This window comes from Ictalurus punctatus, chromosome 7 (genome assembly GCF_001660625.3).
Source record: "Ictalurus punctatus breed USDA103 chromosome 7, Coco_2.0, whole genome shotgun sequence".
NCBI lineage: Eukaryota > Metazoa > Chordata > Actinopteri > Siluriformes > Ictaluridae > Ictalurus > Ictalurus punctatus.
In genome coordinates, this window is record NC_030422.2 from 2,770,088 (window position 1) to 2,784,458 (window position 14,371).

General features: G+C 41.6%; 1 protein-coding gene across 2 annotated transcripts; it reads left to right on the top strand.

Moving 5' to 3' along the window:
* Positions 1 to 347: 347 nt before the first annotated feature.
* On the top strand, positions 348 to 13,225 carry kif2c (kinesin family member 2C). Of its 2 annotated transcripts, XM_053681271.1 has the most exons (22): positions 348 to 692; positions 1,083 to 1,177; positions 1,299 to 1,421; positions 3,848 to 3,896; positions 3,993 to 4,025; positions 6,802 to 6,930; positions 7,728 to 7,841; positions 7,995 to 8,092; positions 8,168 to 8,263; positions 8,406 to 8,460; positions 8,685 to 8,847; positions 9,401 to 9,491; positions 9,581 to 9,644; positions 9,739 to 9,824; positions 10,530 to 10,672; positions 10,912 to 11,116; positions 11,383 to 11,493; positions 12,052 to 12,119; positions 12,269 to 12,363; positions 12,521 to 12,591; positions 12,758 to 12,851; positions 12,980 to 13,225. In XM_053681271.1, the coding sequence occupies exons 1-22, from the start codon at positions 632 to 634 to the stop codon at positions 13,042 to 13,044; spliced, it is 2,109 nt and encodes a 702-aa protein (XP_053537246.1). In that variant the 5' UTR covers positions 348 to 631; the 3' UTR covers positions 13,045 to 13,225. The 2 variants fall into 2 exon arrangements, 1 of the variants encoding a protein (XP_053537246.1); XR_008396656.1 differs by lacking the exon at positions 3,993 to 4,025 and having other exon boundaries at positions 350 to 692; positions 12,269 to 12,591.
* Positions 13,226 to 14,371: the final 1,146 nt, after the last annotated feature.

Below are 14,371 nucleotides of genomic sequence, written 5' to 3' on the forward strand. Positions count from 1 at the left end.
AATAAATAAATAAACAAACATGAACGAACGTCAGACAGTACGTTACAAAAAAAAAAAACAACAACAGAGTATTGCTTGCTGAAATTCATCACCTCATGTAATCCATGTTATTTATTTTTATGAAGTGAAACACATGAAAGATACAAATGAAAGGCGTGAATGTACAGTTTAAACTCATGCTCTCAGTTCTTCATGTCAGTGGGGAGGACAGCATGGCGTGGTGTAAAGTTTTGACAAAACTACGACTTCTTTTAATAAAAGAAGATGATTAATGGTAGTCGTGGTGCTCTTTCATTTTTGCGGGTGCTCCTAACTTTTTAAAGGAAAAAAAGAGAAAAAGACAAGTTTATTTCAAGCCCTGCTACACATCCTGGTCCTGCATGTTCACACAACTTAAATTGCCTGCAGCTTGACTCATACAGCAGCTTTAATAAGAATTAGGCTGCAGCTCGTTACTCCTCCTTCGTACTTCCGGTTAGATGAACAACTTCCGCTGACGTATTTTGAAAGCTTGGCGGTTGAGAAGTTGTTGTTTTTTTGTAACGTGCGTGTTGTTTAGCGCTGGCCGACGGATTGTGGTTTATTTATTATTTTTAAAAAGCTTGAGTTTATATTAAATAAGGGGGGAAAGATGGACCCAGCAACTGTGACGCTTCTCGTTGGACTCGCTGTTAAAATTAGCCGCAGTGACGGTAAGAGGAGTGTTTATTCAATGAAATATACAGTTAGCAGCTAAGCTAGCTAAAGTTTTTACGTTGCTATCACACCTAGTGTTACAGTGTAATTGGTCCGGGCTGCTGAGTGCTAGACTGCAGAGTTGATATATAATCTCAGCAGTTAGGTAGAAATACTACTATATATATATATATATATATATATATATATATATATATATATATATATATATATATATAGTAGGAAAATTAAAAGTTTATTTCGAGGCCTGATACACACCCTGATCCTGCATTTTCACACTGAGATATAATAAAAGTATTCTTTAGGACTTTTTGCTATAGCTGAGTCACAGGTGAAGGTGTGTGTGTAGTGTTAAGGTGAGATTGCTGTGTTGTGTTTGTGTACAGGAAGAGTTCACAACGCAACAGTGAAAACAGTCAATACTACCAAGTCGACTGTGCATGTGGAGTGGAACGAGAAAGAAGTGAATAAAGGAAAAGAGGTTTGCAAAAAGACATCAGCTTAAGTCACGTCTTCTCTGCTCTTTGGTGTGTGTGTGTGGGGGTATTCGTATGAGAAAAGCTGTGCTTGTGGTCCTCACTTGGTGGTTCTGTGTCCACTAGATTGACCTGAGTGAGATCTGTCGTCTCAATGCGGACCTGGTTGAATACCTGCAGTCATCGAATCAAGCAGGACCTTCCTCTGCGCCAGCCCTGAACCCTGCACGGGCACCTAAAGCAGAGAAGGTGAGTTGTGTAGGTGATCCTATCCCTTTGCTGATAAACCCGATTTTGACTGACATACAAGCAATCTATCAAGCGGAGAACAATACAAGTAGTGCTACCGTACAAGATCTTTTAATTGCGTTTTAGTGATGCAGAGTAGAGGTGTAAGATCCAGAGTAAGTTTAGCTGTTTAGCCAGGGTCTTTAGCTGTCTTTTGAAGATAGTGACAGATTCTGCGGTCCGGATTGAGGTTGGAAGTTCATTCCACCACTGAGGAACAGTTAGTGTGAAGGTTCTGGAAAGGGGCCTTGAGTAGGTATTACTAAGCGTTGGTCGTTAACCGATCGCAGATTGCGTGAGGGAACGGAAGCCTTCAGGAGAGAGTTGAGATAGGGCTGTGCTGTTCCAGACAAGGTCTTGTACGTCAAGCATCAAAGCCTTGAATTCGATCCGTGCGGCTACAGGAAGCCAGTGGAGGGAGATGAAGAGGGGTGTATTTTATAGAGCACAATAAAAGCAACACTCGTTGACCATTCTTCTTTTTCACCCAACTACGAATAAATGCAACATATTATAAAAATGTACAAGCCCACAGCCCACATTTCATTGACGAAATGATTCTTAGAGATACCGGAGAATTGTTCCACAATTTCGGTCCTGCTATTGCAAAAACACGATGACCCTTTGACTTTAATTGTGATTTAAGAATGGAAAAAAGCTTTGGTCTGCAAAGGGCTTACAAAGCATGTACGAAATCTTAATGTTGAAAGGTATCGATCAGGAGAGGGGTACAGAAGAATTTCCAAAATATTAGATGTACTATGGAACACGGTGAAGGCCATCATCAATAAGTAGAGACAATGTGGTATGACCGTGGCGTTACGAAGAACAGGTTGTCTCTCCAAAACTGTCAAAACGAGAAGACGAAAACTTCAGGGAGGCCATCAAGAGGCCTACAGCAACGTTAAAGGAGCTGTTGGAAAATCTCGCACGTACCGGTCACTTTTGCTAGAACCGTGTGGCCAAATGTGTTCTGGTCTGATGAGACCATGGTAGAACTTTTTGGGCACAACTCCAAAAGAAACATCACCACTAATCATATACGCCTGGTGAAGCATGGTGATGGCAGCTTCATTCTTTTCATCTGGTTCTGGAGCTCTAGTCAAGATGGAAAGGGATCATGGATGGCTCCAAATACCAATCTGTTTTGGCATGAAACATGTTAAACACCTGCAGATGAATGTCTTCCAGCAGCCCACAGCACATACTCCCAAAAAGGAACGTCAACAAAGGTAGGGCTTCAGAAGATCAAGGTTTTGGAAAGGCCCAGTCAGAACCCGGCTCTGAATCCTATCAAAAACCTGTGGAATGGCTTGAAGCGGGCGGTGTACTGGAGATCCGCTCTCAATTTTAGCAAGGAAGAGTGAAATAAAATGACTAACTCAAGATGTGCCAAGCTGGTACCCAAAAAAAGACAACAACAAAGTGTTAGTGTGCACACTTATGCAACCAGGTTATTGTAAGGTGTCTCTGTTTTTCTTTTAAACAAAATGCCTATCAACGTATATTATAAAACGTTGCGGGTTGGTTTTAGACATGGGTCGAGGATACTGGATAGGGTGCATGTGTGCATTTGACTGATGCTTTTCTGGGTGCATTGGACTCTGATTGGACTTTAAAGATGCAGGTGTAACCAGCTAGTCAGTGAGAGATGAGCAGAATCAGGCCTTGTATCATTTTTGGGTGCAGGTAGTCCCAATAGATACTGTACAATTTTCTGTCCGCAACATTCATGTTGAAAGTTGCAATCGGACTGGATCTCTGTGCTTCGTTAAATGCGTACTCGTGTGGACGGATTTCAGTGGGACTTTTACACCGCAACGCAATGAGATTTTCCGAGCAAAACCTAGTCGCTAAACTGAAAAAGGTCCACCAAATCAAAAGTCTTTAGAAGTTATTAGAGTTTTGTTTTCTGTGGAGTTTCATGGCTACTTCTTTGAATGAAACGTACCAGACTCTGTAGTGAATGCGTGTGAGACTAGCGTAGGTGAAGTGGTAGGAGATCATACGGTAAAGATTTTTACTACTGTGCGAGCGAATGGCTACAAAAGCAATTAGAATTAATCAGTAGAACTGCCATTTTTCTGACCATGTTTCATTTCATTGTTAAATGTGTGTTTTAAATGGCAGTTGTGTGAATAATTTGAGCTGAATTTTGGTGCAGGGACTGGTCAAGAACTGCCATTTTTGCTCTGGACATTTGGAACAATTTGGGATTAGGTACATGGTTGATATTGTAATTAATATTACTCCTCAGAATATTGCGGAGCTTGCTTGATTCTGCGTTGGTTTCTGCGATCGCAAAATCACGACATCCCGGAGGGACGGACTAATGTAGGTGGCCTTGTCACTGGTAATCGCATGCCTGTTTCACGTTTTTTTTTCAGAAATCGGAGCACCCTACGAAGGTGTCAAAGATACCTGCCCCTTCAGAGTGTAAGTGACCTTTTGATTGAATTCCGAGGGAATTTTTCAGACATTGCTTTCTTCATACGGAGCTGTATAATGTTAATGTGTGTTTCCTGTTTGAAGTGGCCCCTCCAGCTGGTCCCTCTGAGGAACCAGGTTTGCATACAGTGCATGTTTCATCCTTTTCTGTCCTTTGCACTCTCCCTGATGGGGCTTCAAAAATCGAAATCTGATCTAAATGCTAATGCCATAGGTTCTCAACCTTGCGATCACAGTTTTGTTTTGTTTTAGCCAACCATTGATCTGGATATATAATAATTTATAATTGTTTATATATATATATATATATATATATATATATATATATAATATATTATTATACAGTATCTCACAAAAGTGAGTACACCCCTCACATTTGTGTAAATAGTTGATGATATCTTGTCATGTGACAACACTGAAGAAATGACACTTTGCTACAATGTAAAGTAGTGAGTGTACAGCTTGTGTAACAGTGTAAATGTGCTGTCCCCTCAAAATAACTCAACACACAGCCATTAATGTCTAACCCGCTGGCAACAAAAGTGAGTACACCCCTAAGTGAAAATGTCCAAATTGGGCCCAATTAGCCATTTTCCCTCCCCGGTGTCATGTGACTTGTTAGTGTTACAAGGTCTCAGGTGTGAATGGGGAGCAGGTGTGTTAAATTTGGTGTCATCGCTCTCACACTCCCTCAAACTGGTCACTGGAAGTTCAACATGGCACCTCATGGCAAAGAACTCTCTGAGGATCTGAAAAAAAGAATTGTTGCTCTACATAAAGATGGCCTAGGCTATAAGAAGATTGCCAAGACCCTGACACTGAGCTGCAGCACAGTGGCCAAGACCATACAGCGGTTTAACAGGACAGGTTCCACTCAGAACAGTCCTCGCCATGGTCGACCAAAGAAGTTGAGTGCACGTGCTCAGCGTCATATCCAGAGGTTGTGTTTGGGAAATAGACGTATGAGTGCTGCCAGCATTGCTGCAGAGGTTGAAGGGGTGGGGGTTCAGCCTGTCAATGCTCAGACCATACACCGCACACTGCATCAAATTGGTCTGCATGGCTGTCGTCCCAGAAGGAAGCCTCTTCTAAAGATGATGCACAAGAAAGCCCACAAACAGTTTGCTGAAGACAAGCAGACTAAGGACATAGATTACTGGAACCATGTCCTGTGGTCTGATGAGACCAAGATAAACTTATTTGATTCAGATGGTGTCAAGCGTGTGTGGCGGCAACCAGGTGAGGAGTACAAAGACAAGTGTGTCTTGCCTACAGTCAAGCATGGTGGTGGGAGTGTCATGGTCTGGGGCTGCATGAGTGCTGCCGGCACTGGGGAGCTACAGTTCATTGAGGGAACTACGAATGCCAACATGTACTGTGACATACTGAAGCAGAGCATGATCCCCTCCCTTCGGAGACTGGGCCGCAGTATTCCAGCATAATTACAACCCCAAACACACCTCCAAGACGACCACTGCATTGCTAAAGAAGGTGATGGACTAAACCCTATTGAGCATCTGTGGGGCATCCTCAAACGGAAGGTGGACTAGCACAAGGTCTCTAACATCCACCAGCTCCGTGATGTCGTCATGGAGGAGTGGAAGAGGACTCCAGTGGAACCTGTGAAGCTCTGGTGACCTCCATGTCCAAGAGGGTTAAGGCAGTGCTGGAAAATAATGGTGGCCACACAAAATATCGACACTTTGGGTCCAACTTGGACATTTTCACTTAGGGGTGTACTCACTTTTGTAGCCAGCAGTTTAGACATTAATGGCTGTGTGTTGAGTTATTTTGAGGGGACGGCAAATTTACACTGTTACACAAGCTGTACACTCACTACTTTACATTGTAGCAAAGTGTCATTTCTTCAGTGTGAGTGTGTGTGTGTGTGTGTGTGTGTGTGTGTGTATATATATATTTATATATATCTCTGTTAAATATCCACAAAGTACAATAATCTGTATTATGCTGTGTATGTCCATGGCCTAAACAGCAAATGGTCTGTTTTTATTCAGGCCGTAGTGTGCAGCAGTGTGTGTTTGCATGAGACCAATGGCCATAAAAGGTTGAGAACTTCTGGGTTAGGCTAATCTTTTGGGAGCGTATCCTCCCTCTTCTTCACAAAAGACATGTGCTGATAATGTGATGCTGCGATACAACACTCGGTATCGTACGAGGCACCTACAATACGTGTCAGTTCAATCTATATGAAACTAGGAGAAAGGTTTTTTTTTTTTTGTGTGTATAATGACAAAAGAACAGCAGAGCTTCAGCCAATCAGATGAGGGTAGAGTAGTCAATAAAACGCGCGACTAGAAATGGAAATAAAAACCAAGCTAGTTAGTTAACATGCTAACAAGAGTGAGAGATTCTATGATCATGGCTAAAGTGATCATGATTGCTTTATTCAATAAAGCAATCATGAGCATGAATACTGATCAGGGTTTTTTTTTAATTTTATTTATTTATTTATTTATTTATTTAAAACTTGTAGATGCGTTGTATTGCATTTTATTTTTATAAGTCTGTTTTCTTCAAATGAGCTTAGTGTCACTGAATGTACTTTTATAACCACTGGATACTACTTGCATATGGTAAGCAAGTTCAGATATTATACAAATAAAAAGTTTGAATAGTAAATGAACAGTTGTCATTATTTTGGCAGATGTGATATCAGCACATGACCTTGCAGCACAAAAGGGTGTGGCGTAGTCCCCTTTCATATCGGTGAAATTCACTGCACTGATTAGCCACAATAATGATGTTTCAGCATTGGCTGCTACAGCAAATGCAGTGATTACTTTATCAAATCTACTCCTATGTTGTTGTTGTTGTTGTTGTTGTTGTTTTTTAATCATTTCTCCTTCACTGAGTAGTTTAACTTGCCTTCCAGTCCCCAGAAGGATGACCACTCGCCAGACGTGTCTGTTTCGACCACCAACCGTTCCATCCACTAGCTTGACTCCTGCTGATGATGCTCCCAGTCAGGAGCAGCCCTCATCCACTATTCCTAGATCTTCAGGTCGGCGCACATTATCCGTTTTAACGCCACAGAACCTTTATGCTTAGTCCTGCAGCAAACGCTCCCAAATTTTTTGGCCAAACCAAAGGACCCTAAATGGACAGTATTAATTTTCTGGGACCCCCAACCCTTGACCAGCCTACATATATATTTTTATATAGATCACTTTTTTTTAAAACATAATTTTGGATCCACACTTCGTAAACGGTTCAGCTTATTTTCGTGTTTGTTTTATTGACTGATTTTCTTCTACTGAGTCACTTGATGTTGATTAAGTGACTAGCAGAAGTGGATGGAAGTAGAAATTTCTCCTTTAAAAAAAAAAATTATATATATATATTTTTTTTATTCCTGAGCTCCTACATTGGTACATTGTGTCAGGATTAAAAGAGTAAAATAGCATGTACACTTTTTAAATTTAAATGTGGCATGCTTGAAAGGAGAAAAAGGTGACCCCTTTTTGCATTCCTCAGCCATTTAGTAACAGCTAGTAATACTACCAGGGTAATAGTTAAGGCGAGAGTCACATTTTTGGCCACGCACATCGTGTAGCGCATGCATGGTGTGCGCTAACACTACAGCTATACACTCTTCCTGTGGCAGTATAAAATTGTGGACTTTATTAATACTTAAAGTTGTTAAAACATTCAATCCTTTAAGTCGTTGAAAGCAACGTGCAACTGTCAAATCTTTTGTGGAAATTTGGAAATGATCTGTATTTATGCGGATTTCCATAACACTCTCTCTCATATATATATATATATATATAATTTTTTTTTTTTTTCCATTGCGAACAGGGTTACCAAGTTATACGAGAAAACAACTTTCTAAACCCCCTTCTCCTCTTCTACCTGCTATTGAAGCCGTGTCAGAAAGTGAGGCCTCAAAGTGTGCTCCTGCACCCACTGCAAGTAAGTGAAGCGTGCACTGTGTGCACGTTTGAATTCCACGGGATATGTTTATACTAGCTTAGAGCAAATTTGTTCTGCAGGAGTTAACTACAGCTTCATTCAAAGCGGTTTTCAAATCATTCGCGTTAGTAATATCCTCTGGTTTTATTTTAGACCCTCGCCTTTCACGAGTTCCAGAAGTACATAAAACGACAACCAAAAGGCTGTCCGTGTCGACTAAAAACCCGGAAGCCCAGACCAAGAAAGGAAAGGTATGTAGTATATCTGAAAAGCGGAATGTTTTATAGGAAGCACTGCCGTCTCCTCATGTTTCCGTTTCTCCTTAGTTCGGAGATCTGAATCGTCCCAACAAGCAGTTTTACCTGATGATCGAAGAGTATCGGGAGACTGTAGAGAAAGTTCCGCTGTCTTTGAGCGATCCTGTAAGTCGATGAGGAGGGTATGCGGTCAAAATGGCATCCGCTATAAAAAATAAAAAAAAAACACCCGTCAGTGCGTTCATGTTTTGTTTTCATTGTAATTAGTGAATACTTATTAAATCTTGATTGCGTTTGTGTGTTTAAGGTTGAGCTTCACAGAATCTGTGTGTGTGTTCGCAAGCGGCCACTAAATAAAAAAGGTACAAAGCTAAACTGGTTTCTCAAAGAGTATCTATTAGGGCTGCGATGAAAGATTTTCATAATCAATTAATCAGCCATTTTTTTCCCCCTTCTTTGATTAATCGCATGAAAGGGCAATACCATTTAAATCACTTAAAATGATTATTATTTTTTTTTATTTTGGATGAGGTGTACCGTCCTTCCCCCTGTGGTGACTATGGTGGTGTTTTTTGATTTTGTTCAGAAATGGCTAAGAAAGAGATTGACGTGGTGACGATCCCTGGAAACGGAGTCCTCCTGTTCCATGAACCCAAGCAGAAAGTCGATCTCACCAAGTACCTTGACAACCAGCCCTTCCACTTTGATTACTCGTTTGACGAAGATGCCAGCAACGACTTGGTTTACAGGTAGACTGTGTTTTGTCTGCGGTTATGGGTTCGAGCGATGCAAACTCCACCTAATTACAAGGTTGTGATACTGGTTGAAAGTGGGGTCTACACACAGAGGTCATTAAATACAAAAAAAAAATTGTTCTGAAACTGAAATTCTGGAGATTTTTTTAATTTGTGCCCAGTTTTAAAAGATTTGCTCTAGGTAACGCTTTGTTGCACATGTCTCCTTGGAATATTAACCTAGCTGAGATTTCATTTCATTTTACCTTTGCCGGTATCTGTTTGGAAGGTGGGTTATCATAGATTAACTGCGTCTGCTTACTGCTGTTTTTTCTAAAGTAGGCCAGAAATGGCTGACCACTGGCAATGGCTATGAATATGTTGTGTACCGTATGTTCCATCACATTATGTAGCAGGATGTGTTTCAGATATATGAAAATCCCCTAATTACTTGTTCCTGTTCCACCATCCAGTTGAGGCCATTGCTAATTGCGATTGTTAAATGTTTATACATTTCTAATTGGCCTTTTTTATTTATTTATTTTTTATTTTTTTTATTCTATTTCAGGTTCACTGCCAGGCCTCTGGTTAAGACTATTTTTGAGGGTGGAAGGGCAACATGCTTTGCATATGGTCAAACTGGGAGTGGAAAGACGCATGTAGGTATACCTTCAGTCTTGTTAAATATACCTCGACGTATGTATGAAGGAGAAATCCTCATTCATTTCCTGCCCCTTACGCTTTATAGACGATGGGCGGAGACTTCTCAGGAAAGGCTCAAAACAGCTCTAAAGGAATCTATGCCTTGGCAGGTGACTTGTAAATGTTTAACTCTCCTCACATACTAATACAAATTTGTTTTCCAGCGAGCTAATTTTTCTGTTCATTTGTCTACACACCTTACAGCACAGGATGTGTTTACCCTTCTGCAGCAGAAGAGATATGCTGACCTGTGCCCATACGTGACCTTTTTTGAGATCTACAATGGCAAGGTGTGTGTAAACGGGATTCGGTACATGGAATGACCTTTCAAGCAAGCAAGTTTAATTTGTTTGTGTGTTTTATGTGAACGTACAGCTCGTTTTATCCCCCAGTCCCACCAAGTTGTTGCTGTCTTGCTAGCCGAAGGACAGCATGGGTGGTTCCCAATGTAAACCTTTTCATGGAGTGCTGAGGCTTGAACCTTGACTCGGTGATTTATTTCTAACAAAGGTTAATGTTTGGCTTGTGGGTACAGCAATGTATATGAATAACTGGTTGTTTCAATGGACTTTCTGCCCTTTGGCTGTAAAGTGGGCCAGCTTAATCTTGTGTAGATTGTCATGTGTCCCAAGACACAGCTTTTATAAGCGCTATGCATTCCTGCCAACGGTGCTAATTCGGTAGGTTCATACATATTAGGACTGAAGATTAAGAGCTCCCTCTATGCAACATTGTCTTTAGCTCTGTTTGACTGCTGATAGTAAGTTAGGAGTCTTGGATATTAGCATGTCTGATTAACATCATCCCTGTTAGAATATTAGGAATAGTTGTTGGATAGATCTGTGGTGAATTCACTAGGGTTTTGTTTTAGAATGTATCTATTTTGCTTTTTTTTTTTTTTTTTAATTTTTTTTATTATAAGGCTTTAAGTGCTAAACCACCAGTGCCCTTTAGCTGGGGGGGAATAAAAGCTGTTGAACTTCTTATGTTTCCAGGTCTTTGACTTGCTGAATAAGAAGGCAAAACTGCGCGTGCTAGAGGATGAAAACCAGCAGGTGCAGGTCGTTGGCCTTCAGGAAATGCCTGTCTCGTCTGTTGAAGATGTTATAAAGATGATTGAGAAGGGGAGTGCATGCAGGTACACTTTTTTTCACACACGTAGTGCAGAATGCTAGCGATCGACTAAAAAGCATCATGTTCCTGCGTCTCAGCCTGGACTTTTACCTGGTCACTCGTTCCAACAGGACCGCAGTTAATAATGTGAAGTGCTGTCTGAGGATGGAACACGCCCCTATCAACATTAGGGGTTTCTGAATCAAGTCATATTCGTGTATACCTTGAACAATGTGCTCTTGACTGTTTTCACCCCTGTTCTAGAACATCTGGCCAGACGTTTGCCAACGCCAACTCGTCCCGTTCCCATGCCATCCTGCAGGTTATCTTGAGGCGGCACAAGCTGCTTCATGGTAAGTTCTCTCTGGTGGACCTGGCAGGGAACGAGCGGGGCACAGATGTCAGCAGCAATGACCGGCAGACTATGATTGAGACCGCCGAGATCAATCGCAGTCTTCTAGCACTGAAGGTACTGTATGGTTTTCTAGTAGACTCATCTAGGCACTGTAACGGAAAGTACTATGAATAAATGTATTGAATTATTGATACTTGCGTATGAATTGTGATGCCTTTGCAGAATGTACCAATGATTGCTGTGTCTTCATTTTTTAAACCCCCCCCCCCCCCCCCCCCCCATTCAAATCTGACTATGCCTGGTAGAGCGAGCCAGTCGCTATTATTGGCATAATTTTTTGCATTCTACCAATGTCCTGTGAATGCATCTGATTTCCGCAGGAATGCATCCGATCCCTGGGGCAGAACAGTGAACACATCCCTTTCCGGATGAGTAAGCTCACCCAGGTGCTCCGAGACTCCTTCATAGGCGAGAACTCCAGAACCTGCATGGTAATTCAAGCTGGCTTGTACGCAACGAAGATGACTAGTCGAGCCCTGTAAAGCCAAAAGAATCCGACTATCTGCAGTGCTTTAAAAATCCGTGCTTTACATTAAGGTCTTATAACCTTCTGCTTTAGCCGACATGAATAAAAGATCCAATTCAGCATTCATAAATCATGGCTAATGCTAAAGTAGGAAATTATGTGAACATGCGCTTTAATCGGCATTTGTTAGCCAAAAGTGTTAACCAAAGACACCCGCATCGACTGTTGATTTAATCCGTGACTAAAAGAAGTCCGCAGAAGTTTCCACCCCGTGTGGAAAATATTCTAACACACTTTTCAGCCTCGTTTCTTAATTTTGCCTATGTTTAAGGTGTCACTTGGTGTCAGCTGAATTTCAGTGTATTAAATAATATATGTTAATATAAAGCATGGTTACAGACCAGAATGTTTCTCTCGTCACGGAGTAATATCTCTGTAGTTGCTGCAGCAGCAACGGTTTTATTCATTAAAGTGGGATATTCCCAGAGGACCACGATTAATTAATTATCGTCGTGCCTTCCAGATTGCTATGATCTCACCTGGTATGACCTCTTGTGATTACACTCTGAACACGCTGCGTTATGCAGACAGGTACAGTACATGCCCGCTTTCTTCAGTAAGCGTATTTTAAAGTAAAGGGGCATCAAATTCCTTTGCTTCTGTTGCACACAATTTGTGTCTTAAATGTCCCTCTAGTGGCAAGGCTCGGCATCACACTTGTTTCTGTCTCTTACTGGTAGGGTGAAAGAGTTGAATGGATTGTCTAAGGGAGCTGCGCCGAACACTAAGCTGACAGAGGAGTCCGAGGAGGGCAGCAGTTTCTTAGAGGAGGCGAGTGAAGCTTTGCAGAGCCTCACGTGTACAGAGTAGAGGCGTTCACATCTTTCAGATAAACTTCTAGAAAAGCCCTTATGTCTGAAATCATGTGCGCTTTTTGAGTAAAACATGACTTTTATTCACGTTTTGTTTCTGACCACTTACCATTCAGGAAGGTATTCCTGCTGAACTTGAAGTCATGGCCCAGGTCTCTGAGCTGGAGGAGAAGTTCTATGAAGTTCTGCAGGTGTGTAGTATCCCACCGCGTACACGGTGCTCAAACATCTTAATCTTGTGAATTCCGATAGACTTGCTGCTGAATTCACCCAGCTGTTTTGTAACGCACCGTATGCCTCTGGAGTGGTGTGTGAAACGACTCGTCACTCTCGTTTGTCTATGTGCCCGTCTTTCAGGGTGCCAACGAAATTGCCCGAGCGATGGAGCACCCGTCATATGACCTTGTGAGCGGTCTACCGGAGATCGACGCATACATGGAGAGAATTCAAGGTTTGTTCCTCAAACTGAGTCAATTTCTAAAAGAAATGAGGAAAAAATTGTTTAAAAAAAAAAAACCACCCAGTCCTGTCATATATATATTAAAGATGTGTTGTCTCTCTCTCTTAAATATAATGTAGGAACTTTCCATGCTCTGCGATCAGCTGTTGAGGTGCTAAAAGCCAAGTCACCCAATCTGGCATGACCTGCAAATGGGGTGGAAAAACCAAATCAAATAATTTGGTTCTGATGCTGACTGCTAATGTCCTGTGTTCAGCATGTTCTCTCTTTTGGTTTAATTCCAGTTTGTTTGGATGTTTATACGTGTCGTGTTCTCGTATTATCAACCTTCTTATTCACTGAATAAATGTTTACCTATGACCGGTTTTAACAGTTTAACTTTGCTTCTTCACAACGCTGTTCTAATCAATGCGTAACTTTATATGCTTAAAATTTATATAAGAGTTGAAAATGGTGGTGGTGGGGGGAGGGGGGGGGGTTGTAGAGCCAGCATACATTTTAATGTTCCTGTCAATGTTTTTGTGGTGCCTAGTTTTTATGGAAACTTTAAGCACGCTTTACGGTTCCTTAATTCAAGTATTAATGTGGTTTGAACGCTGTATTTTATTGTAAAAGTTATCAGGGTAAATGATTGTATTAGTGCTGATCGCGTTGTAATAATATTGTCTGGCGTCTGACTTTACAAGCATTTTTTTTTTTTTTTTTTAAATCCTCTGTGGTTTGACATTGACTCCTCATGCCCAGACAACTGATGTTATGCTACAATGTGTCCTGGAATTTGTCCATCACTTCTGAATCTTAGTTTGGTTATATTGAAGTAATTCACCTCAAAGCTACATTGTGCCCTGATGACGTCAAAGTGACTCGGGGGAACCCACCCCACACCCCCAGCACATCTCATCAGGTCCTCTAGGGCCACCTTCTTCTTTGACCCTTAACACATACAATTCCAATTTACAAGTTTCAAGCAAAGTTTACACATTCCCTGCAAGCAAAAGACTACACAACAAATCAAAGACCCACTAAACAGCTCTCTCTGAACCGTCCCCCCCCCCAAGGATAAAAATAAACAAACCAAGCCTGAAACTGGGTGGCCCCATGTCTGTGTGCGGCCCTCCGATCCAACCGCTTCTTTTGCTAGAACATCTCCCCCCATCCCCCTGAACACACACACACACACACACACACACACACACACACACACACACACACACACACACTCTACCCTACTCTCTGGGTGGCATTCCACAAACCCATTCCCCTAAAATACAGACCCACTTCTCCAAACCATATTCAAAGTCCACACTGCTGATTTTTCCCTATGTTATTGCAACGCTAAAAATGGACACAATAGTTCCTTTACATTCATCCTGTGCAAATCAGTGCTGGTTCCTTGGTGGTCATATGATGTAAGCAGAACTCAGGCTTGTGTGATTACTGTTTAGTCTAAATCCGGTCATCAGAAGATTTGGGGACTCGGTACTGGTTTCAGTGTAGGTTTGCTGACTGAA